Source organism: Euwallacea fornicatus, chromosome 2 (genome assembly GCF_040115645.1).
Source record: "Euwallacea fornicatus isolate EFF26 chromosome 2, ASM4011564v1, whole genome shotgun sequence".
NCBI lineage: Eukaryota > Metazoa > Arthropoda > Insecta > Coleoptera > Curculionidae > Euwallacea > Euwallacea fornicatus.
In genome coordinates, this window is record NC_089542.1 from 4915839 (window position 1) to 4942462 (window position 26624).

At 39.6% G+C, this 26624-nt stretch overlaps 6 protein-coding genes across 8 annotated transcripts; 2 read left to right on the forward strand and 4 right to left on the reverse strand.

Annotated features, from left to right (window-relative positions):
* Positions 1-3529: 3529 nt before the first annotated feature.
* Positions 3530-8364, reverse strand: LOC136349047 (dentin sialophosphoprotein-like). Its single transcript, XM_066300327.1, has 8 exons — positions 8244-8364; positions 7384-8191; positions 7187-7333; positions 6939-6961; positions 5559-5785; positions 4636-5440; positions 4520-4568; positions 3530-4180 (listed from the first exon to the last, which is right to left on the reverse strand). The coding sequence occupies exons 1-8, from the start codon at positions 8305-8307 to the stop codon at positions 4042-4044; spliced, it is 2262 nt and encodes a 753-aa protein (XP_066156424.1). The 5' UTR covers positions 8308-8364; the 3' UTR covers positions 3530-4041.
* A 2307-nt stretch (positions 8365-10671) lies between these two features.
* On the reverse strand, positions 10672-14313 carry LOC136347702 (cell surface glycoprotein 1-like). Of its 2 annotated transcripts, XM_066297955.1 has the most exons (5): positions 14120-14312; positions 13764-14066; positions 11772-13703; positions 11518-11721; positions 10672-11467 (listed from the first exon to the last, which is right to left on the reverse strand). In XM_066297955.1, exons 1-5 carry the CDS (start codon positions 14184-14186, stop codon positions 10833-10835), a joined length of 3141 nt encoding a protein of 1046 aa, XP_066154052.1. In that variant the 5' UTR covers positions 14187-14312; the 3' UTR covers positions 10672-10832. The 2 variants fall into 2 exon arrangements, with proteins under 2 accessions (XP_066154052.1, XP_066154044.1); XM_066297947.1 differs by having other exon boundaries at positions 11772-14066; positions 14120-14313.
* Positions 14314-16482: 2169 nt separating this feature from the next.
* Positions 16483-17196, forward strand: LOC136347733 (dynein light chain Tctex-type-like). Its single transcript, XM_066297989.1, has one exon. The coding sequence runs from the start codon at positions 16717-16719 to the stop codon at positions 17077-17079; it is 363 nt and encodes a 120-aa protein (XP_066154086.1). The 5' UTR covers positions 16483-16716; the 3' UTR covers positions 17080-17196.
* Positions 17180-18582, reverse strand: CcnQ (cyclin-Q). Its single transcript, XM_066297976.1, has 4 exons — positions 18255-18582; positions 17923-18153; positions 17617-17870; positions 17180-17562 (listed from the first exon to the last, which is right to left on the reverse strand). The coding sequence occupies exons 2-4, from the start codon at positions 18142-18144 to the stop codon at positions 17280-17282; spliced, it is 759 nt and encodes a 252-aa protein (XP_066154073.1). The 5' UTR covers positions 18145-18153; positions 18255-18582; the 3' UTR covers positions 17180-17279.
* A 134-nt stretch (positions 18583-18716) lies between these two features.
* Positions 18717-21355, reverse strand: Arr2 (arrestin 2). The gene is made up of 5 exons (XM_066297963.1): positions 21294-21355; positions 20233-20428; positions 19414-20187; positions 19181-19371; positions 18717-19130 (listed from the first exon to the last, which is right to left on the reverse strand). Exons 2-5 carry the CDS (start codon positions 20374-20376, stop codon positions 19046-19048), a joined length of 1194 nt encoding a protein of 397 aa, XP_066154060.1. The 5' UTR covers positions 20377-20428; positions 21294-21355; the 3' UTR covers positions 18717-19045.
* A 275-nt stretch (positions 21356-21630) lies between these two features.
* On the forward strand, positions 21631-26499 carry Rga (Regena). 2 transcript variants are annotated; one of them, XM_066298119.1, is made up of 5 exons: positions 21631-22119; positions 23707-23917; positions 23975-24200; positions 25484-25877; positions 25928-26499. In XM_066298119.1, exons 1-5 carry the CDS (start codon positions 21971-21973, stop codon positions 26127-26129), a joined length of 1182 nt encoding a protein of 393 aa, XP_066154216.1. In that variant the 5' UTR covers positions 21631-21970; the 3' UTR covers positions 26130-26499. The 2 variants fall into 2 exon arrangements, with proteins under 2 accessions (XP_066154216.1, XP_066154207.1); XM_066298110.1 differs by having other exon boundaries at positions 23707-24200.
* Positions 26500-26624: the final 125 nt, after the last annotated feature.

A 26624-nucleotide genomic window follows, 5' to 3' on the forward strand; every position in this document is an offset into this window, starting at 1 on the left:
CACTATCATAAATAATCTAATCCCCCCCCCCCCCTTCCAAAATACGTGCTTTTACGTTTCAAAACCCGCGTCGGTGTTCGCGATAGACGCCGCCGCGACGCTTATAAAACCCGGCTATGCATGGCGTCGGTTTCTATTCAAATCTCACCTGTTGGCACCTTCACCATCCAGACTTACATCCCTTTGACTACCAAAAAGTGCCCTTTTTCATTATTATTGTTATTAGTTGGATTTGAGTTTATTGTTGGTGCTTAGTGAGGTGAATTGAAAGCGGGAAAAACAGGTAAGAAAATTGATTTTCAATTGACCAAAGTTGAGGTTCAACATGAGAGGATTCTTACTGCTGTTAATAATAAGGAAAACAGTTTAAATTATGTGGTAACAACCTTGGGGCTTGCTTGCTGAGTTAATGGGAGAGGTACCATGCAATATTTTCTAATTTCCACAGGTGGATTAGTTGGAGAGATTTTGAGCAAAAAGAGGGATTTGGAGATTGTTCTTGAGGGAAAATTGTTGAGAGAAATAATAGCATAATTTTGAGGCAAACCAATCTGTAGTTTTTCTTACATTTAGACCTTAAAATTTACCCTCATAATATATCTAAACACGACTTGCATTCTTTCATTTGCATGTCCACTTATACTTCATTTCATCGCTCTTTTTCTAATATTTTAATACGTGTTTCTGAGGTCAAAGTGATTGGTATTTCCGGAATTGGCTTCACGCATTATTTATTTATGTATTTATTTATTGATTAATTAGAGGCTTAATCTCTTTTAGGCGTATAATTAAATTTAGCTTAATACAGGTATTAAGATAACATCCTGTAGTGATAACGTCAGTATCTGTCCTGGATACATCCCGAATATTATTAGATAGATCCGATAAAACTAGATTAATAAACAAATCAATTAATAATTAATGGCAATTTAAAGTTGATTATCTGATGAAGTAGGGTCTAAGAATACATTGGGAAGTAGGGATATTGAGCTGGTTTGGAAAATGAACTAATATACTGGGTGTCCTATGAGAACATATGGAGTTGACCCTAATGAACAGGGCAATCAGCAATGATATATATAGGATGTTCTACATGAAAAAAGAGAGTTTTAGCATCCCAAACTTCGGGATAATAATGTTTGAAAATGTGAACTTCTGAGCACTCGGTTTATTGAAAAACTCGAACAGATAGCTATAGGAAAGTTTATTATGGAATGTTCATGATCAGTAAATTTTATATATTCAGTAATATACAGGATGAACAATAAAAAATCAAAATTCATATTGTTAAAAAGAAACAGTTCACAAATTTTCATTAAAAAGCATTGAACAAAATTACTTTATAAATGTTCACATTACTCAAAATTAACAAAGATAGATACGGGAGCATGTGTAGATTGATCGACCGCCATAAATAGCAGATTCATAAAATAGAATAATATTCTGCGTGTTATATTTGAAAAAATAGAGTTTTGCAGTTTCAAACGAAGTAAGAGTAAAACCGATTAATATAACTGATAAAATGTATTAGAAAAATGTCTTCTATAATTGACTGATTCAGAATCTTTCACAATATACAGGGCGTCCCGTGGAAAAAAAATTGAGTTACGCTAATCTAAACCAAAAAAGGCTGAAGCTTGATTTAAAAAGCGTTGTCAACATTTGGCATCAAATTATTTATGAACTAAGAGAGACACAACTGGGAATATTTGTAGAGAAATTAACCTCAAGAATGAGCAGAATTAGGAAACACAATACTACACTGGGTGTTCTACCGGATGATTTATTATTAATGCGACAGCCGAAAACTGTAACCGTTACACGTCAAATGATCGCTATTGGAGAAAATATGTTCTATCCAAAAGTTGATGATTTTCGTTATATACAGGGCGTTAAAACTTAAAATTTTAATTTTAATAAATTAAATTTGTTAAATGGAAAATTAAATACGTTCTAAAATTAAAAGTCCAAATGCACTTCGTTTGCTTCGCTGTTAATTTCTCATATTGTCAAATTTAAACATAATGTTTGTTAAATAGGTTGTTCTCGAAAATGAATCGAGATATTGAAATGAAACAAGAATACATTATTAAAGGAAAAGTGGTTGCTCTTTCAGATTTTGAATCAAATTTCATGTTAGACAATCAAGGTAAAATGAAATTAATTGTAAATTCTGTAAAATTGACCGCAAGTGCCCCCCTCTATTAATAACGAGGAAATTGCATAACGTATCTAATTTGTCTCCTAAAAAAAAATAACTTGAGAAATTTTCAAGTGTCAAATCTAGATATTTTCAGAATAACAGCAAAAAAATAAATGTTTTTTCGTTCAACGCCTTGTATACATCCGAAACTATCAACTTTCGGATAAAGCACATTGTTTCCAATCGTCACCACTTGACGTGTGATATTTCCAGGTTTCGTTAGACTCATTGTTAATAAATTACCCTGCATAAGAAAAAGTAGGCATTTTAAGGTCGCAAAGAAAACCGAAAGAATTTTCCCGTGAAAACAGCTTTAAAGCATCAAAAAGAATCATTTGACAATTTAATTTCCAAATTTACCAACAGAGAGCAATATGTATGGGGTGAGGGCAGAAAATTGGACGCTTTTCAAGTCTCTGTCAAAAGCATAAAATGTCAACGTCAAAGAAATGTGCAAACGAAGAACGGCCACCGTAAAATTAGAAGATGAAAAAGCAAGATTCCATGGCACTATCTTCAACAGCGTTTCCGAAATTCTTTGCCTACGTCACTCGGTATGCAAAGCTCAAAACGAAATATTCTAAAATTCCTTGACGAAAAAGTCGTTTCTCCACTACATTTAACCAGAAAGCGAAATAACGACGTTAATTGTGTACCCGAAACATTAAAATCGAAAATATACGAAACCTCAATTGTGCATAAATCCAAAATCAAACGTAATGCCCCTCTAAAAGGAACGCGAAATGGACTTCTGTGATGAAATTTAATCCGGAAATCGCATTGACAGCCCGCAGGGCAACGTACGACGACCAAATCCATTTATACCATTTCAACCTACGATTAATTATTAAATGCGAGATGCGATAAACAAACACGAGAGCGATATTATGAGGTGCAAAATTTGATAAATCGCGTCGTTAGAAGTCAGAGAAAGCGTGGAAATGGTTTGGCGACAATCGACCCTCGATAATCGCATATTTGATGTTGTCATCTACTCTCGGCTTCGATTAATTCACACATACATGACGTTGAACGTCATCAACTGAAATAGGGGCTTTCAATTGTTCCGCGCCGCAAGCTACTCCAAGAGTGAATGATTTTATTTATTTATTTTGTTTCAGATATCTTCCAGGGATGTCAAATCTAAAACTAATCATCCTAGCCGCCCTACTAGCCGTCTGCCTATGTGATTCAGTGAAAGAGAACTGCGTCAGACCGCATCGCTTTACGAGCCCAGAGGACGTCACCAAGTTCGTCAAATGCCTCAAAACCTTTACCGGATCTATACCGTAAGTTATAATCCGCATCCGCACTCGCACAACTGCTTTATCGTTCCAATTGCAGCTATGGGAAACGATCAATTCCAGAGGACCCCATCAGTATTTTCGTTCAGAAGCTCCGCCCAATGCTCGTGAGTAACAACGATCCGGAAATTTTGGAAGAAATGCTGTTTCCGATCTTGAGGGCGGAGAAAGAGATGAGGAGGGCATAAAACGTAACATCAGTTCGGATAATTGGGTACTTAAACTAATGTCATTTTCGAGGCTTGAGGACAAACGAGGCTGGACTTTGTCGTCAAGTCTCCAACGGTCAGCAATAACGTTCCAATTCAACCAACGCCCTCTGTATCTCTCTCCATTTCTGCGATGTATAAACCTATGCGTATTTAGAAAGTAAATAAAGCCGAATAATATTTGCATTTGACAGGAGTTTTATTTGGTGACGCCATCTAGCAGTTTTAAGGGCACTAAATAACAAAATCATTTATTTTTTTTAATCAAAAAAACACACTTATTTTTCTACAAAATAATTTAGAATGTTACCTATTATATGTTTGGTTAAACACAGGTGCCTTCTACGCACATGCCACTGGCGGTTTCGAAGTGTTGGCCGGTTGCGCATCTTCGTAGGGTTGCTACTCCTAACACGCATGCGTAGTATTGATTGCAGTCGCTAGGAGCCGGTATTGTATTTGAACTAATTGAGACAGACAAATTTTACCTTAAAAGCTGAAATTGTGTGTATTCTGTAATTTGTGAATTCATTTGTGATTTGGGGGTTCATCGTATTCAATAATTTGTAAGGTCTTGATATTTTTTAAGAGTGTCATATACAAAATCGCTTTAAAAATCATAGTAAGAAACTTACACACACCCACTCTTAGAGCACTGAGAAAAAACGAAAATCGTTAATATCTGGTAAATTCGCATGTTCAGTATTCTCAAGGGGATAGAATCATGTCAAACCAACACAAGTGCGAGTGTGCCTTCTGCTTTTACATTCGTACTATGTCTAAATGAATAGTTAGATACAAACCTGAATCTGGAAGATTCGTTAATGCAGATCATTTGGGAGAAATGCTTTTCTGAAAAACAAAGAAGAAGAAAAAGAATTTTCCCCTACAGGTACCACTCCCTTAATAGAGAAAATACCTTCTTCAGGAGATAATAGAGTGGACGAATCGTCAGATGCTGGAGTAGAGGACTCTACGGAAGTCGTGGAAGAAGAATTTTCCTCAGGAGCTGCGGTAGAAACATCTTCTTCGGTGGCTGCGGTTGAAGCATCTTCTTCGGTGGCTGCAGTTGAAGCATCTTCTTCGGTGGCTGCAGTAGACGTATCTTCTTCGGTGGCTGCAGTAGACGCATCTTCATCGGTGGCTGCGGTTGAAGCATCTTCTTCGGTGGCTGCAGTAGACGTATCTTCTTCGGTGGCTGCAGTAGACGCATCTTCATCGGTGGCTGCGGTTGAAGCATCTTCTTCGGTGGCTGCAGTAGACGTATCTTCTTCGGTGGCTGCAGTAGACGCATCTTCATCGGTGGCTGCGGTTGAAGCATCTTCTTCGGTGGCTGCAGTAGATGTATCTTCTTCGGTGGCTGCAGTAGACGTATCTTCTTCGGTGGCTGCGGTTGAAGCATCTTCTTCTGTGGCTGTAGTAGAAGCGTCTTCTTCGGTGGCTGCAGTAGAAGGATTTTCTTCGGTGGCTGCAGTAGACGTATTTTCTTCAGTGGCTGCAGTAGAAGTATCGTCTTGGTTGGTTGCAGTAGAAGTTTCTTCAGGGGTTTCGGTAGGAGGCTCCGACTCAGATCCTTCGGTGGTGGGAACTTCAGAGGCTGTGGTAGACGTAACTTCTTCAGTAGATGCGGTAGAAGTTTCTTCGGGGGTTTTTGTAGGAGACTCTGATTCAGAATCTTCAGTGGTAACGTGTGATTCGGTGGCCTCACTCGAAGATATTGTTGTCTGGAATCACCCAAATGCGATTAAATCCCTTCCGTTTTTTGAAAATTTATTGGCACCCGACTAAAAAGGATTACGACAGGTCCCAAATAATAGATAAGCTTCGTCAGAACTATATTACCTCATTGCTATCCTCATTACTGTCTTCAGCAGTGCAATCGGATTGGTTGATATGCACGCAAATCCTCTTAGATGGGCTGAATTCGGTACCAGGAGGACAGGGGCGCTCCACTGCTTCCCCATTGTCGCATTGCAGATACATGGAGCAGCTGCTGGGGTGGGGGTGCAAAATCATCTCATTCTCGGCAAGGCTACAGTCCAGTTCGTCGTTGTTTTGCTGGTACCATTCTGAGGAAAACTAATAAACAAAATATTTAATTTTTGTCCATCACAACTTACGGATGTTGCGCGCGTTAGTTATAGTCGCAAAAGAGGTCAAAAACAGAGCTATAACAGAGAACTTCATTGTTATGGATGTACTGGAGCGCTACTGGTGCACTTTATTATTAGTGGTGCTTATATGAGTGGTACCGAGATCAGACTTTATCGTGCTGCTAATTCTTAGAGGAATTAACTCTACGCATAAGACGTGCAATAAATAGTTCTACGATTTGTTGTTCAAATCTTGATAAATAGGTATAATGAGTCTGGAGAATTTATAAAGAATTATCGGTGTTTCATTGTTTCAACATTGGTTGCTTAATTGCTGATGTGGTGCTATAAATGACACTGGAGTATTGATATGTCGGATATTGGATATCAGTTCTGAGAACAGCCCTAGCTCAATATACAAGAAAACTGATAAGAATAGCTATGGCAAGAGATATTGAGGAATTTTCTCTATGATTAGCAACTTCCAAATATGCAATAATATACAGGGTGTCCCATGGAAAAAATTCGTCGAATTCTAAGAAGCACTCGAGAAATTATCTTTGGCATAAACCTCTGAGGCATTTAATCGCATTGAAAGTTTTAGAGTTTAAATAGAAAACTTTAAGCTTTCAAAAGAGTTAGGAGCGAACGCTGTTCGTGATAAGGGCTGGAAGCTCAATTTTTTTAAATAAAATATTCGACTGCAGTTCGAAGGCAAATTCTGAGTGGCACTCAGAAACTTATCGCTGTGATGACTTTCGGACCTGAGCGATCATAATGAAAAATTCAGGATTAAAAGTAGAAACTTAAAGCTTTCGCACGAGTGATGAGTGGCTGTAATGCGTGATAAAGTCTTGAAGCCTGATTTTTTTTTCAGCTGGAGTTAAATTTTGACTTGTGAGTTGCACTCGGCAACGAGTCCGTACGATGCCGTTGTAAGTTGGTCAATAATAATGAAAAATTCAGGGTTAATAAAGCGAACTTTACAGTTTCGAATAAGGTATAATTGAGTTCAGGACGTTGAAGAATTTGAACGATACAATTTTTAAATCCCGGTTGAACTCGGTTAAGCCCGAAACTTTTTTAACCTGATTGTTAGATGATTTAGATACTAAGCGAGTGAACTCACTTATAGAGACCACTTCAAGCTTTCTAGAAGGTAATCGGTGAAATATCAAAATGGGTAAGATCCTTGAAGCTCACTGTATTCATCTTTTACTCCTAGTTTATTTCGCCACTACCAACTTTCGGTCCAACCCAAATTTAGGGGTTTTCCCTTGTTCAAACTACTCAAACGATTCTAACAGTCGTGTATTTAAACATTATTCATCACAATACAATATAAATTTGCTACATAGTAATGCCACTTGCTAATACGCAGACATGCATTCCCCGGAATTCTTAACGCAGATTACTAAAGAGGGGTCGAAATACTCCCCTACAGAGCATCGTAACTCTATCACTTTCCCGAAGTTGCAGATGATGTAAGCAGTACAATCGAAGGGATGGTAAGAATAGAAAAATCTAGAATTTCATTGTTGTTAGGGGGCTACGAGAAAATTGGACATGATTACCTGTCACAGGACTCTTGGCAGATTTCCTCTGGCGTTGGAATGTATTTATCAGCTTCATCTTCTATTTCGGGATAGTCAGAATAGCTATTTTCATCAGCATTATCATAATCTTCATCTTCCTCATTGTCCTCACTATCAATATTATCATCATTACAATCGTTATCAGCATTATCATCTTTATCATCTTGGCCAGCATTATTATCATCTTCATTAATGCCATCAATTTCATGACTATTATCTGGATCGTTATCGAAATAATCATCAAGATCTTCGTAAAAATCTCCATCATCATCATTTTCATCCTCTTCTAAATCGATATCAATAGACACATTTTCGTCATTTCCTTCATCTTTTACCCCATTTTCTTCGTCAACTACGTCATCTTCCGGATTTTCGACTTCATCTCCTCCAGTGACATTTTCAGTCACTTCTGTAGTGGTCTCTCCTGGAGTATCTCCCTCACTAGTTTCTTCGTAACTTTCTTCAGTAGTTACATCATCAACTCCTTCATTAACTGCATCACTCACTCCATCAGTAGCGTCCTGAGTTACCCCTCCCCCATCTCCTTCACTCTCTTCTTCTTTTCCTCCTTCTGTAGTTCCCGCTTCCTCCTCGCCACTGGCCTCAATGACACAGTCAGATTCCCACGTATGTACGCACCACTTCATTGAAGGGCTGAACTCCGTCCCTGCAGGACATGGGCGTTCCAGTAGGGTTTCACTAATGCACTGAATGTACAAGTTGCAACTGTTGGGGTGAGGATGGAACACCATCTGATTCTCCGGCACCGAGCAATCGATTTTTGCGGCTATGATAGTGAGATGATTAGTGAGTGCAGCTGGGTGATTTTTGAGACTTACAGTGAGCTGTAGCTGAGTCTATGAGAACCAGAATAGCTAGAATAACGAGTAGAGGAATTTTCATCTTAACCTAGTCGATGGTTTTTAAATTCTGGGTAATGGCGAATTAGGTTTAGACGAATGGAGGGATTTCAAGTAAATCTTATCTGGGATTAGTGAGTGGTGTAACTCTATCGTCGATGGGAATTAATTATTTGAACTGTGACAGCTTGAATTTAGGTATTTGTGAGTCACTAAAGTTCTCTGTCTCAAGTCATTCGTTGAGGTTTTGGGTTGGTACAGACCTGTTTCTTAAGGAATTTTAGTGAAAATTGTAGGCTTTATAAAAGAGCCTCTAGGTTTTCCAGTGTGGTATAATTGGATTTAGTGAGTTGTAAAGTTTGACCACTAGAATTTTTTTAATGTTATTGTTTTCCGATCTTGCGTTTTGACCCTTGAGTTCGCTTGTGACGTTCGGCCGTGCGGCAGCCCATACAAGACTCAAACATTATATAAATTGCAGTGTCTATTGAGGAAACTGAAGCTTTTGAGTTAGGTGACACTGCTTTTTGTGAGTAGTAAGGTTTTGAGACGAGAATTTTTATAAATACGATTGTGCCCATGGCTGAAAATGGGAACTTGAAGTTAAACATTAGAATCCAGCCACACCTGGGAATCTCCGCTTCATCTATGAATATGAAACTTAGAGCATTTCGAAGAAAAACTTTAAACTTTAAAGTCAGGCATAAGTGCTTTATGCATTAAATGAGACTTTAACGCCTGATTTTTTCAAATGTGGACATTGCGTCAAGTTGGCAATTCCAATTAGAGCGATCCTCTAATAAATGGCCCCACTGCGACCCTCATTATTGAGGGATCCTTATAAATATATATATATATATATAAACAATCTTTATTTCCTCAGAAATAGGCTATCGACCTGTTAGGTCTTTCTGCCTGTGATACAATGGTAATCTATTGGTGACTAACTACCATCACATTACATCTGGAAGTGCTCCCAAAGGGTGCTCGAAGGGAAAAGGAGGCGGGATTGTCTTGTCTGTCTTGTTAAGCAAGGTGGGCTCAGTATAGTTGAGTTGTTGGTGTTCTTTTTCCATCTGTTCTGTAGTTGTCGTAGTCTTTCTGTTATTCTTATCATGTTTGTGCATTCATACAGTAATTGGTTGGATGGGTTGTGTAACGGGTTTTTGGGGAGTCTTAGTTTTGTGATTAGTCTTAGTGCAATCTGTTCTGTAGTCTGTATGTGTTTGCTTGTTTTTTCTGTTGCATTTGCCCTCCGTACGTGCCCGTAGTCTGCATATGGTTTTGTATATTTTTATGGCGTTTTCCATACTAATCCCTTTGTCTTTGTATGTCAGTGTTCGGAAGTGTTTTGCTCTTTTTATGATTTCTAGTCGAATATTTCGTACGTGTTTCGTAAATTTTAGTTTATTGTCTATTATTATTCCCAAATACTTCACGTCGTTCCTTGGTTTAGTCTTGTGTCCGCCTGTTATTATTGTTGGTGAGCTGTCTCTGATGTGATGATTTGAAAGTAGAAGTTGATTTTTCGTGTCGTTTGGCGTTAGTCTCCATTTGTAAAACCATGTCATGGTTCTGTTTGTCAACGTCTGAAGCTTTTCCACGGCTTTCTTAGTAGTTTTGTCGTGTGCAATCAGCGCTGTGTCGTCCGCGTATTGCAAAATGTATGATGTTTTGTCTATATATTCCTTGTCCTATAGATCATAGTTGTATATGTCGTGGCAGTATATATTGTAGAGCAGTGGTGAGAGCGACGAACCCTGTGGTAGTCCCTGTTCCGGGGTGAAGGGGAAGGAGAGGGCAGTGTCAATTCGTACCTGAAGTTGTCGGTTTTCTATCAGATTTTTGATTAAGTAGATTAGGTATTTTGGTGTTTTCAGTTTGTGTAATTTGTGTAGCAGACCCCTGTGCCAGACGCTATCAAAAGCCTTATTAATGTCCATTAGTAGGCCCGCCGTTTTGCCCCCCGCCAATTGCGTAGTTTGTATGTTGTTCGTCAGGGCGAACAGCGGGTGTATGGTCGAATATTTTGGTTTGCCTTATAAATATTTTACAGTTTATAGAGGAATATATAGGCTTTTGAACAGAACTTAGTTGATTTGTCTGGCTTATCAAATTTGGCCATTCGAATTTTTTTAATATGGCTTATTGATTGAAGAGCACGTATCAAGAACAGTTGCCCTATAACATCCGCCCTGCCCTGCTCATTATTGAGAGATCCTCATGAATATTTGGGAGTTTATAGAGGCATCTCTATGCTTTCGAACAGAGGTTAGCTGCCTTGTCTAGCATGAAAAGTTTAGGTGCTATAATGTTTTGAAAATAGTTTGTCTCCTTGAGATGGTATTTCAACTAGCAGTTGGCCTGCAATATCACCTTCTGTTGTGGCATTCAGAATTGACAGATCTTAACATTTCGAGGTTTTATTGAGGAAACTTAGAGCTATCGATCTCAGCTTGACTCGATTATATAAACTGTATGAAAGACGAAATATTGCTCATTAAAGTTTACTTGAACCACAAATTTTATTCTCTAAAACATTTTATTGGGTCTAAAGCCTTTGGGAAGTCATCCAGACTTAAAGCTATATGAGTATGAATAAGAGTTACTATACTTGGACCTGTACCCAGGCCTAATGATGGTCATGCTGTACTTCGGAGGTTGAAACATGATCCTCTGCAGCGTCTGCGGTACTGAATTGTCCCAACTGCACTTGAAATAGTTCCCAGCAATGGGTTGTCCCAGTTGGTATTTCTGGGTGAAATTCCTCAAATTAAACCCAATTCTGTTCTGAAAGGAATTGGCTGGAATACGCGGCTCCTGGAAATGCAGTCTACTGGGCTGCTTATAGATCATATAGGTGTATCTATGGGGAGGGGAGTTTTGCTGAGGACAAGGAGGGAGATATTCCGCCAATGGTTGCCCCTGAGAGATTTTATTTCCGGGAATATTGCCCACCATCCAGTGGTTCCATTGGGAAGGTTCTTCACTTCTTGAAGCGTCTGGATCTACCATGCAGAGAGTGTAGAAGGACCTCTTATCCGCCTCCCAATAGATACTGGGCGGTTGCAAGGCCTGCGAGGGAGTTAGGGATTTTCCTAGATCCACTTGTCCTCCACTGGGGAATGCTACTTCTGCCAGTTTGTCAGGGCAGCGATCTACCAGATCCGGGAAGATGTTGTCTCTTTTCATGGACCTGAGAACTACTCACAGTCCATTAGAAGAGCAGTAGGAGGAACAGAGAAGGACTTACTCAGATCTCTGGTCTTGGCCGCAGGGCTGACGCAATGCTTGGACGGCCAATCACACACCATCTTGTTGGGGTTGAAGTTCAGCCCTGGAGGGCACATTTTTTCAACCGGACCTATCTTGGAACATGCGTAGAACTTTGCGCAATCTGTGGGGTGTGGAAACACTCCCCTGTGGTATTTGGAGAGACACTCCCTAATTCTCAAATCTATCAAAAAACGAATGAATAAAAAACATTGAACTAACTGCAGAACTCACCAGGTGGAGGCATAGGAGTAGTAACCTTAGGCCTGTTACATCCATAACTCTCTTTATCAAACTCCAATCCTTCCCTGCAAGTCAGCTTCAATGGCCTCATTTTGGTGCACATGTAAAATTTGCTAGGGTCAGAATCATGCGCATAAATCCCAAACTTATGCTGCGAAAGACAGTTTTTGAGGCTATAGCCCTCTGGAGCTGGAGGAGGCTCAGTTAGGGGTTCCCTATTATCGTCCTGTTTAAACCTACTCTGTAGATCTACAGCTTCTCCAGGTTCTTGCGTAGGAGGAGGCCTCTCTAGAGGGGGTTTTAGGGTCTCGCATAAAGATTGATTGTTTGGATCACAAGGAGGTGCTTTGGTTGCCAAACTTGATTCAGAGGGCTGTTTGGACTCGCTGGGGTGAGTGGGTTCAGGAGGGAGTTGATTAGAGCCTGAGGGGGAAATGGGAGTAGTTTCAGTAATTTGATTGGGCTGAGGGGATGTGTTTGAAGGTGTATCTGGTCTTTGTGGGACTATAGGAGTTGTCTCAGCTTTGTCTGAAACAGGACTTTTACCTGGACTTGATGGTTTTTCATCAGAATCACTAGGGGAAGGTTCGGAAGTAGTTTCTGAAACTTCTTGGAATTTTCTTGGGTCACCAGGTGTTGTTCGAGGTGACTCATTCATTGATGGTTTATCAGACTTATAAGGTGTGCCACGTTCACTTGCAGTTGATAGTTTGGGTTTGGGGGTTGTGTCTGACGCTGTTCCAGAGTTACTAGATGTGATTTCTGGTGACTGACTTGTAGGAGTAGTGATGACCAACTCAGAAGATTTTTCAGATCCAGTAGGCTTTTGACCATCACTAGGAGTAGTCGGTTTGATCGTACTTTCCTCAAATTCTGTTGAGGGCGGTTTGAGTGTCGATTCTGCTGGACTTTTCGATTCGTTAGGAGTAGTTTGCTTAGGTTCGATTAAAGGCGTAGTAGAACCCGACTCGGAAGGTTTTTCAGACTTAGTGGACTTCTGAACATCACTAGGAGAGCTCGGTTTAATTGTGCTTTCCTCAAATTCTGTTGAGGGCGTTTTGAGGGTCGATTCAGCTAGATTTTTCGAGTCATTAGGGGTAGTTTGCTTAGATTCAGTTGAAGGCGTAGTAGAGCCCGGCTCTGAAGATTTTTCGAACTCAGTGGACTTCTGAACATCACTTGGCAAAGTCGGTTTAACAGTGCTTTGATCTGACTCAGACGGAGTTTGTTCAGGGACGGTATTTGAGGGCTTTTCTGACTCACTCGCAGTAGTTTGACTTGAAGGAGTTGTAGTGGCTGGTCGAGACGGCGTGTCAATGTCAGTGGACTCCCGGGTATCACTAGAAGTGGTTAGTTTAAAGGTACCTTCTTCAGATTCAATTGTAGTTGGTTTGGGGGACATTTCAGAAGGTTTTTCTGAACTGCTAGGTGTCGTTTGAGGTAGTGCAGTTGACGGAGTAGTAGTAGACGGCTCTGAAGATTTTTCAGGCTCAGTAGACTTCTGAACATCACTAGGAGTGGTTGATTTAACAGTGCTTTGTTCAGATTCAGTTGGAGTTATTTTAGGGGTGGTTTCTAAGGAATTTTCTGATTCGCTGGCTGTAGTTTGGCTTGAAGGAGTTGTAGTGAAGGATTCAGACGGCTTATCAGAGCCAGTAGGCTTCTGGGTATCACTAGGAGTGGTCAGTTTAGAGGTGCCTTCCTGATTATCGATTGTAGATCGCGAAGGGGTAGTTTGAGCGTAGGGTGTGGTGTGAGATGGCTGAACTGATGGAATTATTGTTGAAGACTCAGAAAATTTCTTAGACTCAGTAGGGGTCTGAGGCTCCATAGAAGTACTTAAAGCAATAGTACTTTGCGTGGAATTAGCTGAAGGAGACTTCGTAATAGTTCCTGAAGGCCTTTCTGATTCGCGTGACATTTCTGGCGTAGTAGCGACAGTCTCAGAAGGTTTTTCTGACTCGACAGTCTTCTCAGGCTCACCCGGTGTGCCAGCATCCCTCTCAGGTGATGTAGAGGAAGTGGTTTTATCCTCAGAAATGGGTTCAAGTGTCTCAGACTTCGCGGTAGTTGCAGACTCAGAAACCGGAGCCGGAGGAGACGTGGTCACTTTCATACACCCGGCACTGGCCGGCCAATCACACACGAAATTTATAGGGTTGAAATGCAGCCCCGCGGGGCAGTCCAACGGCTCAGTGGTAGCGCATGACATGAACTTATTACAATCTTCAGGGTGGGGGTAAATTCCGCGCTCGTATTGGTCGAAGCACTCATCAAGGGTGAGTTCTAGAAAGTTCCAGATTTTCATAAATATCGGAAATTCTATTGGAGAGACTTACGTGGGGTTTGGCCAGTTGCCGCCCTTAAGAGGGCAGCGATAAGTGCACCATGCAGGATTAAAAGCATTGTTGATACAAACTGCTAATCACTGGTACTCATTATGCACTAATTGTGTGTTTATCGGTTTTCTGACTATCAGCGGCCACCCACGGAATATGTGCGGTTCTAATGGGAAAAAACGAGGTTTAGGTTCAGGTTTTATTCATCTTGATGATTGATTGGACAATGGAGTGGTACCGGAGAGGTACCAGAAACCTGTTTATCCCGGAGTCACGACTTATTTTGCTCATCACTCGGACGTTTTAATTGCGATTTACTAAGAGATAAATGAGTCATCCTATGAGGAATTTCTTGAAAGACATCCGGAACAATAGCCCCGATTTCGCGGGCAAGAACACACAATTCCGACTGGATTTTTGGCTTTTACAGGGCCTTCTAAATGCCTTCATGAAAGCGCCTAACCTGGGCTTTTTTTTCAAGGGTTGTTCATTGATTTTTCCGATTCAATGGACATTCCTTGGCGTAATTGCCCATTAAAAACAATAATGCTCGCTCGAGCAATTATTGCGATGAGAGAATTCCCACTATCCATCGCCTGGGGCCTTCAAAACCGAGTAATTTATATTGATATCGATGTACGTTAATTAGTACCCGTAATCGGTACTATTACAGCGTGATTGAACGTGCTGATATGGGAGATTAAGGTGATTATGCCACATAATTGTTCTTTATTCGTGATAGTTTTTTCGGAAAAATAAAGAGTGGAAATATATCTGGACTGATGAATTTATAAGCAAAATTTAGCCGAAATTGGCCTGCTAATAGATTGGGATTGGGCCGGAAGCCGGAGAGCTAAAAATTGTACCTGAGATTTTTGAAAAACTCCACCTCCTACATTACATATGTTACCAAATCCACTGAATGCTCATTTCAAAGCTGAAAAGTTTCCTCTACTAACGCTGAAATTTTCACAACGTTCTCTCTATTTTCAGGGCAGTAACAGCAGCTGGGGTTCCCAGAGGACAACTCCAACTTGACATGTAAATTTGAAGCGATAAGAAATAAAAAATTGCAGAAGTTGTGTTTCACTATGTAAATAAACCAGCTAAGCGTCATGCGAAAGCCTTCAGCTATCTCTATAAATTATAAAATTTTAACGGTGATGCCTTAATTTTGAAGAGCGTAGGAGGGCTGAACACAGCGTCACACTCACATTAATTGTGAAACTAAGGCGATAAACTGTATTTTAAAAATTCTAGCAATAGTGTTTTATAACGTAGATAACTCATCTAAATTCTATTCGAAAAACATCTATTTACTCTATAATTCCTAAAATTTTCATCTTGATTCCTCAATTTTGAAAGTCGGAGCAGGAGTGAATATCAAACTGCTAGTCCAATCTGAAACTGTAAAGTTGGGACGATTATTAACATTTAGGAAATTCTAGCAACTAAACCTGACAACTTTCAAACACTATTTACACTTTGATCGAAACATTTAAATTAATTGTATAAGCCCTAAAATTTTCATAACGATTTTTTACGAATTTTTAGATTAATTTAAGTTTCCGACAAAAGTTTCAATTTTATATCGCGGGTGCATACAGGAGTCTCCAAAGCTTATAAACAAAAACAAATATACTTGCACAATGCAGCACTTCTAACAGAACAAACAGAAGTTTACTTGTCCCACCATTTTCAGATTTTTTCTTTTGACCCTTATTAAATTGCTAATTTTTGAAAATCTGGAAGTTTTATATAGTATTTGTCAAAGTACCTAGAGGAGTCTCAATAACTCGAAAACAAATAAAGATAGACCTGCGCAGTTTAGTGCTTCTAATGGATCAAGTCTAAGTCTAGTTTGTCCTTAATTTTCAGATTTCTCCTATAGCCCTTTTATCAAATGCAAATTTTGATTATATTAACAAATATACAATCATTGAATGGGAGGAAAGCAAAGCATCTATTACTCTTAAATACAAACCAATAGACCTGCGCAGTTTAGTGCTTCTAATAAATCGGACTTAAATCTAGTTAGGCCCCAATTTCCAATCTTTTTCTTTGTCTCGTTTTTAAGTTATGTATTTTTGAATATTAATAGGTTTTCGTACACTCCTTAAAGGTGCACATCGAAACTAAGCCATAACTCTCAAACAATGATAGGTACGAATACACAGTTTTGCGTTTTTAATAAAATAAATTCAAGCTTCCTTTACTTAAATTTTTTAATTAGTCTCTTCCTTATAGAATTACAATTTTTTTAATGTAAGCGAGAACTATATAGTCGATAATGGAGTAGCTTGAACAATAAGTGCTGTCTTAATGCGCAAGGCCAGAACTAATAAGTAAATGACATCCCATTGTTTAAGGCTAATTATTTGACAGTTGACACAAACAAGTTTTGACATTTTCTCCCTAACAACAAAAAACTCTCATTTAAAGCCAAAATACAAACATAACTTTAATACAAGAAAATTATATGGAACATCCTTTAAAAAACAGCTAAATTCACTCCTTATTTAACCCACAAAAACCTTCCTCGCTGGCTTTAACCTCAAACCTGTGACTCAGCCTCCTTTTACTGATCTGCTAAAACCATGGAAAAGACTTCCCAGGAAATTCTAGAGCAAGACCTGCAAGAGGAGGGCCAATTTGTGGTGGACGACGTCAGCAAAATTATAAAAGACGCCATAGAGAATGTGATTGGAGGCAATAGCTACCAGCAAAATAAAGTTAATAACTGGACAACTGCTGTAGTGGAGGCCTGTACCTCAGAACTTACCAAGCTAATGAAACCCTATAAGTACATTGTAACGTGCACTATAATGCAAAAGAATGGGGCGGGATTGCACACTGCTAGCTCTTGTTATTGGGATAATAATACTGATGGGAGCTGCACTGTTCGTTGGGAAAATAAAACTATGTTTTGTATTGTTTCTGTGTATGGGCTGGCCATTTAAGGTAGAATTTATTATTATTAATGAGTCAAATTCAAAGATTGTTAACTACTAATTTTTGGGTTGTTTTTGGGCTGTTTTGCATAAAAAGTTAAACTATAAATTGCTGCTGAATTTTAAGTGTATTATTTTTGAAAAATTACATCTAACCAGTCACTTAATTATTCTAACACCTAAAAATGTCACTTTCCTGATGAGAAGACTTAATGAATTTCCTCCTTATTGAACACCTCCATAATCTTTTCCATAATCTCCCAATGTTTGTCTTTCTGCAAATCTTTAACAAACACAGAATACCAGGCCTCATCATCCAGATCCTCCATCAGGGGCAGCTGCACTCCATAGCACTGCAGTGCTAATGAGATGCATGCCACAGCAATATGTTGAGGAGGGTAGTCTAAAACTGCCGAGTCTAAATGAAAATCTTGCAAAAATGCTGCTGCAAGCTTTGCTACAGGAACTGTTTCCCATGTTTCTTTTCCCAGCCTAAAAATAAGATTTAATAGCTCTAAAACAAAGATCTTAATGAGGGTTAAGTACCATCCCTCCATGCTCTTTAAGTAGTGCAGCATGTACTTGTGTGGATGCACAATGCGCTCCTCAAATTTTAAAATACGTTGGATGAGAAATTCGGCTTGAACAATGGCATCTCTCATGCTCCAATACTCATCGCTGATCTCCAAAGGACTGGAGCCTCGGTGCAGAGTATTGTGGGCCACATTGATGATGTCCCGGATCTTTAGAGGGTCATCCTTTTCTTTACCCGCAAGATACAATGATGAGGCCCCAATTAACTAAGACAAAACAAGTGAGGAAAACTGGGGGTTGTATAGAAACTAAACATACATAGCAACAATAGGAGGAATGATCAACTTCCTTGAAAAACCGATGCATTGTAACTGCAGCAGTGGCCAAAGTAAGGGGCTGTGCATTTAATTTTTTCCCACACTCAAAGATGAACATAGCAGGGGTAAAACCCCCTAGGAATTCGAGCTGTCTGTAGTCGACTGAGGTAGCACGGCGAGTTTTCTCCCGTTGGAGCTCCATTACATCAATTACGTCCTTCATTTGTTGGGGCTGTTGAAATGGACATTATTAAATTTTTTTTACATTTGTTTGAGATGCACAAAACATTGAAATGAGGTGTTTTTAAAGCAAAATAAAGAGTAGGGACTTACCTAATGAGGTTATGGACTTCGGGAGCGCAAAGGGGGTCCGGTGAAATTAGAAATTGGACTGAATTAGCTGTAGTATTTTCTCTTAAATGTGGGTCAAGGGAAACCGGTCATGAAGTGAATTATAGTGAATTAACACGTTCTCTCCCAATTAGCGGCGGCACGGGGCAATTTTTAATTAGTTTTATCGAAATCAAAGATATTTTTATAAATTATCAGTCCCACTTAGGGACTACAAACGCGCCGAAAGTTTACGTGTAAAAGAGAGAAATCAAACTTATGGGAAGCATAAGAGAGAAAAAGATGGCTAATGAGGAAAGGATTGAGGTTATGATAACGTAATATAAAATGATGCTTTTGGTGTTTCTATAGACATTTCACTTTTGTAGAATATGACGTTCTCTGTCGAACAACCAGTAATAGAATTTCGATCGGTTCTGAGCGAATATGTAAAATACACCGAAATTTCTAGCATAATTTATTTTGCCCTTAGTTACCTATAAACAAAACAAAACAGTCTTAAAATTAAATTCAAAAATTTGCCTATTAGCGCTTAAAGTTCTACTAACACAATTTCATGTGTCATAAAATGATTTTCTATATTATCTACATTCCCTACACTGATCTACTGGGAAATTTTTGGCTTTAAAATTCGTAAAAGTGGCATATTTTGGATCCAAAAGCCTAGAATTTCCCGCACGATTCATCCATAAACCCTGCATATTGCTCTTTCTATAAACTAGTTATTATCCAGAATCGTGGTCCTTGGATCTTGAGCTTTGGTCGTCATAAAATCATTCAATTTCATCGCGAGACATACGGAAGCGGGCAAAGTCCTCGAAGACTATATTGTCGTCATCATCATTGTCGTAGCGAGCCCTTAAAAGATGTTTTTACTCTCCTAAGTATCAAAAAATTTTGTTTTACACCTTTCAATAGATTTGGATTTCTTAAGGGCCAAAGCTCTCTCCCGGTCCATAGACCCGGGAGAGGGGTTGAGAAGCTTGAAAGGAACATCAGTGACCAACTCTCCGCCCAAAGTGCCGCAGTTAAGTTTCACCCTCAAGGAGTAGGAGATCACAATACCAATGGCGTCCACTGGGCATTTGCCCTCAGGGACCTAAAACTGACGCTAAATTCAGTTGCTTCCCATTAAACTCACCAAGGTTGAGCTGGCCAAGTTGACATCATCATCTTTTAAACGCCCATCCAAAGCCACCCCTCTGCGGTCCTTATTGGAGGAGGCCAGAGGAACCAAATAGACCACCTTTGTGAAACTAGCCCCTGGAGTAATAGGGCACCCCTCTCGGGTTTCCAAACTGGCCACATATTTGGAGAACTGAGCATTGACCATAGTGACTTCGCAATGTTGCACCACGTAGACTTTGATGTTACGGACTTGCTTCCGCGAATTATTACTGATCATCACATTTGCCCCGATCTTCTCCCCATGATAGTAAATCTCCTTATCCAGGGTCACCTCCAAATTGATCTTGCCGCTAGAGAAAGTAAATCCCTTGGAGATCACCGAAGAGGGAAGGCGATTGCCTGCGTGTCCTACAGGAGCGAATTGTAGTTTTTTAATGGCCAGCTGCACTGTACTTCTGCGATGTCCCTTATCCTCCTCATTACTACCAACCCAGCACTTGACATAATATTCCACCCCCAAAGGCTTCCCTTGGTCATCCTCACCAGGCTGCAAGGTTACTGAGCATGGGGCCATTTCCGGGAATTTAAAGATAAAGGGAAAAGCATTGGAACCCATCTTTTTGATCAATTTTTCCTGGATAGTGGTTAGCTCCTCTTTTTCCTTTTTGGAAGGGACTACTTGGGTGGATGCGATGGTCATTTCTTTGCTGAATTTAACGCCCATGACCTCGTCCTCCTCTCGCCCGTAGCGGTACACCGTGACCACCGAGCAGAATACTCGGCGACCCTAAACATCTCTTTTACTTCAAGTTTCACCCATAGCAGAAATTACCTGAAGGTATCCATCGTCGATGACCACCACTCCATCGATGGGATCAGTGTGGTCCAGATGGTCAATGAAGTCGCGCTTGCTTAGGTAGACTGTGATCTTACCATTAGGAGTGGACTTCTTGAATACCTTGACAGCAACCACCATTGGTGAAAGAGACGAGAGGAGGAAGCTTTTGGTGGCTCGGAGCAGCTATGCACTGTGCAATAGGAAGAGTTCGTTGAATAGAGTATACGAAACTGTTCTGAATGTTCTTTTATTTCTCTGTTAAAGTGACTTATTCGAGTTTGTCTGTCAATGTCACTATCATTGTTAATGTCTCGTCAGCGGCCATATTGAATTAATTTTTTTTTTTTAATTTTAGATATTTCTAATTTGTACAAATTATAATGAAGGTATTTTTTAAGCGACTCGGTCTTCATATTCGCAAAATTCCAATAATAAAACGAAAGAAATTTGAATATATCAATGTCGTTGTCATTATCAGTAACGTTTTTGCCACCAAAGGCTTTATTTGATCATTTAATTTCAGTTCTAAATTAGTTTTATTAGCTAAGAGGATTATACTGCGGTCACTTTATCGTCTTAATTGCCCGAAACTAAACCATTTTTGAGATGCCGTTTTTCATTTAAATAGACTTTTATGAATCCTATATATATCTTATTTCATGGATAGGAATCTTGTGAAACAAATTTGATGATTGTAATGATCATGATCTGTTTAAAACATGTTTTGAATTTTTTTGCTCATTTCTCAAAAATAAAAATTGAATTCAACTATTTACAGAAACAGTTTTAAATCATTTCTATTTGTAATTTAACATCCAAAAGAAATCAGTTACTCTGTTTCAAGTGTATAACAAATGTTTTCTCAGTTCTTAAAGTAATATTCTTCATTCTCATTATAACTCAGAAATCAGTAGAGACCAAGTTGTCTTCCTTGGAAAGGTGGTTATAGGAATATAACTGGTTATTGTGCTCTATTTACTCTAAAGGCTACAAAATTTCAGATTATATATCTCTCATTATATAACACAGTTTTTCAGTATAAAATAAGGCCTTACCTGCCTTCAAACTATTAAACACTGCGTTACTTCCTACAGAAGTAAATAGCAGTCCCTCAAAACTTCGATTTTATACAAACCAATAAGGCTTCCTTTGCATTTGTAAATCAGCATGCTATAAGTGGATTATAAAGAGTTAAGTAATTTCTGTGTCTCAGGCTCCCTAATGGGATTTGCAAGTCCCGTGTAAGATTTCTTAAACACGTAATTTCCTCCACGGATAATATAACTTTTGAAGTAGAGTAAAAAGAGTATTTTGTGGACGAATTGCTCAGGAGTAACTGCCAGAAACACGAAATCACCTATCAGCTGTCTTTACGTCGAAATTTTCGAAGTTTGACATATGACATTGATAGTGGTGTATTGGTAATGGCGGAAAGCATTCTGACAATAACATTTGCCCTCAGTTTAATAGCGAAAAAAGCCTCGTAGCGTCGCAACGGAGCCCCAAATCGGCGAAATTGTGAGAGGAAAGACCCCATCCCGAGCGTCAGCACAGCTCCCCACCGCCCGCACTACGCATTTAACTTCTTCACATTCGGCAATTAGTATGTTTGTATTTTTTGTGGCACCCTAGCTGTGACGGATCGAGAGCCCCTTAAACGCTGACGGAGACCGTCCAACATCCCCCCCACGGGCGTTATGGTGACAAGTGGCCGGGCCCTTCACAGATAGCCATGGCGAACTTGAACTTTACAAGAAACATAGGAGGTGGCAGCCTCGGAAGGTCTAGTGTTAGTTTCGGGAATAACTCTATGTCGGGGCATGTTACCCCTGTGTTCGGGCAGAGGCCGCCTTCCGAGAGGAGGGCCATTCCTTCAATGGGGTAAGAAAACATATGATCTATAAATTTCACACTAAAAAATTAACTGTAAATGTAAATTCTGAGCTAAGTATGTGTGTATGAGTAAAAGTTTAGACCACAAACACACAAGTTTAAGTCATCAAATGGGGCTTTTCAAGTTTTTAATGTCATGATCTGTGATATGAGTCAATCTAGCAAGGAACAGATTGCTGATGAATTTTTTGCTCCAAAATATGTCAGAAATGCCTAAAACATATTTTCAAATATTTTAGTAATAACTTCAAATATCTATGGTTTTACACCAAAAATACCTGAATGATACCTGGTCCCTTGAATTGACTCAATGGCACAATTTAGGAAAGGTATAAAATAAAGCTCTTATACACTATTCACTGTCAGGGCAATAATTGCCAATTTAGCCTTGTAGGTACTTAATTTTAGGTGTAAAATCCTAAGGAATCTTGTGAATTGATACCCTGTTCTACCATGTTGTTTGCTCATGATTTAACATCCTCATAATGTCAAACTGATGAATTTCACATGTTTTTTAATACTTGCTCCCTAAGTGAGCCTGCCCTTAACTTAGTAATTATCAGGACTTTGTCATGTATTTACAATATTGGGTGCAATGTGGAGCTTGAGGAAAACTTTATGAGATTCCCAAGAGTGGATTGTATACTTGTTACTGAAATTTTTATCATAAGATTTTTGAGTTAATTGAACAAATGTTGACATATTGAGCCTTGAACATCTTGAGCAACGAAGCATTAGAAAGTGATGTTGAGATACATTTCCCAGGTTAAAGAAGTAAAGTACTTAATTGGAAATAAGTCATTAGAATGGTCTTAAAAGTATTATAATCATAGTGTCATTCATAACTATAAAGTAAGCATTTTTCATAAATTGCATAGCTCATGTCATTTTCTATACTGGAGAGGATTCCAGATGAAGGCTCCACAATAGCTTAATTCTTTCACTTTTTCAATTATTTTCTATTCAATAGAATTTTACAGCTTCTACTTAAAACTAAATCCGCCAATGCATTCTTATTGGCAAGCTTTTGCTTTACTGTCCAGAAATGCACAATCCTCAGGTCAGAGCCATGGCATATAATCCCTCTTCCTTACTGCTTCCCAATGGCTTAATTTTCTAGGAAGACACGCCCCAAACCCCGCCCCAAGGGCAAATTTAAGCTGCGCTACTCAATTGCGCAATATCATTGTATGGACCTCCCTTATAATCATTAAGCATCTCTGACATCTGCCAAAATTAACCTAGAATTTTTTGCCATTATCCTTGCTATAGGGACCCATTTTTCACTAAACCAAGCTTCAGTTTCACGGCATTTATGTGGTATAAATGGTGGAAATCTAGGCTGAGGCTCCACATTGGCCAGTTTCCACGTGTTTTGAGGTTGGTTGCACAATTATCATTTGCATTGCAATGAGAAATTGAAATGATGCTTCAAGGCTGCTAAAATAACAGTGATAAGAGGCTTATCTCCTAATTTGCCAGTGTGTTTGTTATGAGTAGATTAATTATTTATGTTTAGTAGAATTGTAGGGGGATGATTGAATTCGAAGATTTGACTGATCTTTTTTCCCATAGAAATTCGAACCAAATGGGTAACATGAACACGTCCATGAACAGCCTGGGCGGTTACAGTTCCTTCAATTCGGTGTTTGGGTCGGGGGACGCGAACACCCCCTCGCTTTTAGACCTGAGCGAGTTCCCTTCCCTAACCACCCGGAATTCGGGCGACGTGCCCCAACCTAGTCCAATGCCCGGGGCGAAGCCCTACGTGGGCATGGTCAAACAGGTACGCGACATTGCCTCGTCTTTGACGTCAGCGCGACGTGATTGGTTCGCGTTGCAGCCCACGTCAGAGTCGAGCGAGTTCACGATGTCGAACGAGGATTTTCCCGCGCTGCCCGGCACGCAAAATCGAACGGAGGGGGCGTCGCCCGCGGCCGGCCAATCGGAGGACAAGGCGCAGCTCGATGGTGCGCAGACGACCAACGATTTGCAGTTGGGCATCCAATCGGGGACGGTGGCGCAGTCGAGCGGCGCCTCGACGGATAAAAGTGGAAACAAGCAGACGGGTGAGCAGTTCCGGTGTTTTTCGGTAGATTCCTCAGTAGGTTCTGGTGTTACTTTGATTGCACTAGAAGTGGTTTTTTAAATGAATCTGCCACGTGGCGTTATTATGAATATAATGGGTTTTGATATGAAAGCGCTGCATGTAATTATTTACAAGTTTAATTACTTGTTTGTGTACTTGTACAGAACTTTGTTTTGGTTCCTAAAAACGTGCTACGTAATTCATTAATTTATAGATTCAAATTTTTAAAATGAGTTTATAAATTTTTCAATTAATTACTCATTTCATCAAAAATCAGGTTCGGTTCAAGGTCACTCCTCTGGATAAGTGTAAAATTATGGTATTCAAAATTTTCCGATGATACCTAAAAATAGTATACGCCACTGACTTGTTTAAGATTGAAAGACATAAAATATGTTTATAAAAATATACAGCTGATCACGAAAAACAATGGCTTTTAAGTTTTCAAAAAGCAAAAAGTTATAATTGCTTTGAAGAAGCATCACACGCCACTGACTTGTAATTTCAATGTTCAAGAATTTGTCTTTGGAATCCTTATTCTATTCATGCCTCCAAAGCCCGGTAAGCAGGTCCGGACTAAATAACAAGTTTTATTCTTCAATGTGTTGTCATTCTTAAAAAATATGACGAGCCACTGTTTAATTTGTAAATTTAAAGTACAAAAATGATTTATGAAATCTCTAATTAATTTCATTTCAATTCAAAAATCACGGGAGTACAGGAGAAATTTAATTACAACCTCTTATTAGTTTATCTATAATGCACAGGATAGAAAAATAATATTGGAGGTTTCAATAATGTGAAATTAACTGTAATACTCAAAAACGTTCCTTGCTCACTATGTGAACCTCGTCATCATTGACCAGTGCCTTAAATGCAACTTGAAAGATCGTATTTCTGTGGGCAATAGATTGTTAGTCTTTAAAAAATAAGTAGCACACAGAGGAAGCGTTATTATAGTAGAAAATTTTTAGTGTTATTAGGTCACAAAGTTGGTTTGTGACAAGACAGGTTTTACTTCGTAACAAGTTGTAAAAAGTATCCCTTGCCTAACTAGTTACAAAAATAGTGATTATTAGTGTGTGTGTCCTCATGAAAATGCAAACGTAAACAAATATCTCAACTTAATGACTGTTAAAGACAGTAGCATTCAAATAAAACCGCAAGTAGTAAAAATTCAGTTTCAACTCTCGTCCGAAAATTAGCAATAGCTGATTATCAGGAATATCAGGGACGTACTGAAAATGTTGTTGTTTTTTTCAGGTGGAATTCGTTCGACACCGGACGGACGTGTTAGTAACATCCCAGCGAACATGGTTTCTGACCAGTTCGGGGTGGTGGGCCTTCTCGCGTTCATCCGGGCGGCCGAGTCGGACCCGAATCTGGTCTCGTTGGCCCTTGGACAAGACTTAACGGCCCTCGGCCTGAATCTCAACTCGCCGGAGAATTTGTACACCTCGTTTGGCGGGCCTTGGGCGGACCACCCTTGCCGCCCTCAGGACGTAGACTTTCACGTGCCGCCCGAGTACCTCATCAACCATGCAATCCGGAACAAGTTGGCTCCAATGAAACTCAGTCTCTACAAAGAGGACGTGCTTTTCTTTATGTTTTACACGAGCGTGGGTGATGTACTTCAGATTGCAGCAGCTACCGAACTGTGAGTGTTAAGGTGGGTTGAGAAGGGGGAAAAACTATTTTTGGTTACAGGTACAGTCGAGAGTGGAGGTACCACATGGAGGAAAAGGTGTGGATCACGCAAGTGCCCGGCATGGTTTTGCTGGAGAAGACTCCCACCTACGAGCGGGGCACGTACTACTTCTTCGATGTCCAAAGTTGGAGAAAGGTTCCGAAGGAGTTCCACCTGGACTACAGCAAGCTTGAGGGGCGACCGGTGCTGAATGCGACGTGAGCTGCCTCCGCCCACCCTCGATTCCATGACCCGGCCCGTTTATTCGGGGCCGCCCGCCGCGTATAAATAAATGAAAAGTGTATACATTATAATAAAACTTGTTAATTTTAAGACTAATTTTGGCCGCAGCCAGAATCGGATAAGTATTAATCGGACTTAATAAATTTGCGAGACAGGCAACTTATAAAACGAAGGAGGATTAAAAACGAAACGTTGTAAAGCTATACAGTTTTCATTTTATTTGTATATTAATTTGTACAATATTAATAAATACTTACTGATTTATTTTTAATTTTGAGGTCGGCGCGTACTACTCTTAGATCTCTGTGAGCACTGTTTATGTTGTTAATATAGGAGGAATTTTCATTTACCTTTTGCCCCCTTTTCTCTCACACTTCCACCAATTTAAATGCAGCGCGTAGTTTTACATGCATTAAATGTATATCCTTCAATCGAGACTTTAGACGCTTTGTAAGCTTTCTTTGTTGACGAAGA

What these genes read in the sequence shown, in the direction of transcription:
- CcnQ (XM_066297976.1), bottom strand. Translation starts at nt 18,144, where the DNA reads ATGAAGGACGTAATTGATGTAATGGAGCTCCAACGGGAGAAAACTCGC. An exon ending in ATTCCTCCTATTGTTGCTAT is followed by an intron (nt 17,871 to 17,922) that starts GTATGTTTAGTT and finishes GTTTTGTCTTAG; the next exon opens with TTAATTGGGGCCTCATCATT. An exon ending in TTAAAGAGCATGGAGGGATG is followed by an intron (nt 17,563 to 17,616) that starts GTACTTAACCCT and finishes TCTTATTTTTAG; the next exon opens with GCTGGGAAAAGAAACATGGG.
- LOC136347733 (XM_066297989.1), top strand. Translation starts at nt 16,717, where the DNA reads ATGGAAAAGACTTCCCAGGAAATTCTAGAGCAAGACCTGCAAGAGGAG.
- Arr2 (XM_066297963.1), bottom strand. Translation starts at nt 20,376, where the DNA reads ATGGTGGTTGCTGTCAAGGTATTCAAGAAGTCCACTCCTAATGGTAAG. An exon ending in ACTTGGCCAGCTCAACCTTG is followed by an intron (nt 19,372 to 19,413) that starts GTGAGTTTAATG and finishes CGTCAGTTTTAG; the next exon opens with GTCCCTGAGGGCAAATGCCC. An exon ending in AAATCCAAATCTATTGAAAG is followed by an intron (nt 19,131 to 19,180) that starts GTGTAAAACAAA and finishes ACATCTTTTAAG; the next exon opens with GGCTCGCTACGACAATGATG.
- Rga (XM_066298110.1), top strand. Translation starts at nt 21,971, where the DNA reads ATGGCGAACTTGAACTTTACAAGAAACATAGGAGGTGGCAGCCTCGGA. An exon ending in AGGGCCATTCCTTCAATGGG is followed by an intron (nt 22,120 to 23,706) that starts GTAAGAAAACAT and finishes TTTTTCCCATAG; the next exon opens with AAATTCGAACCAAATGGGTA. An exon ending in AAGTGGAAACAAGCAGACGG is followed by an intron (nt 24,201 to 25,483) that starts GTGAGCAGTTCC and finishes TGTTTTTTTCAG; the next exon opens with GTGGAATTCGTTCGACACCG.
- LOC136347702 (XM_066297947.1), bottom strand. Translation starts at nt 14,186, where the DNA reads ATGCTTTTAATCCTGCATGGTGCACTTATCGCTGCCCTCTTAAGGGCG. An exon ending in GGCAACTGGCCAAACCCCAC is followed by an intron (nt 14,067 to 14,119) that starts GTAAGTCTCTCC and finishes GGAACTTTCTAG; the next exon opens with AACTCACCCTTGATGAGTGC. An exon ending in GGCCAAGACCAGAGATCTGA is followed by an intron (nt 11,468 to 11,517) that starts GTAAGTCCTTCT and finishes GACTGTGAGTAG; the next exon opens with TTCTCAGGTCCATGAAAAGA.
- LOC136349047 (XM_066300327.1), bottom strand. Translation starts at nt 8,307, where the DNA reads ATGAAAATTCCTCTACTCGTTATTCTAGCTATTCTGGTTCTCATAGAC. An exon ending in TCTATTATCTCCTGAAGAAG is followed by an intron (nt 4,569 to 4,635) that starts GTATTTTCTCTA and finishes TTTGTTTTTCAG; the next exon opens with AAAAGCATTTCTCCCAAATG. An exon ending in AACGAATCTTCCAGATTCAG is followed by an intron (nt 4,181 to 4,519) that starts GTTTGTATCTAA and finishes TGTCTCAATTAG; the next exon opens with TTCAAATACAATACCGGCTC.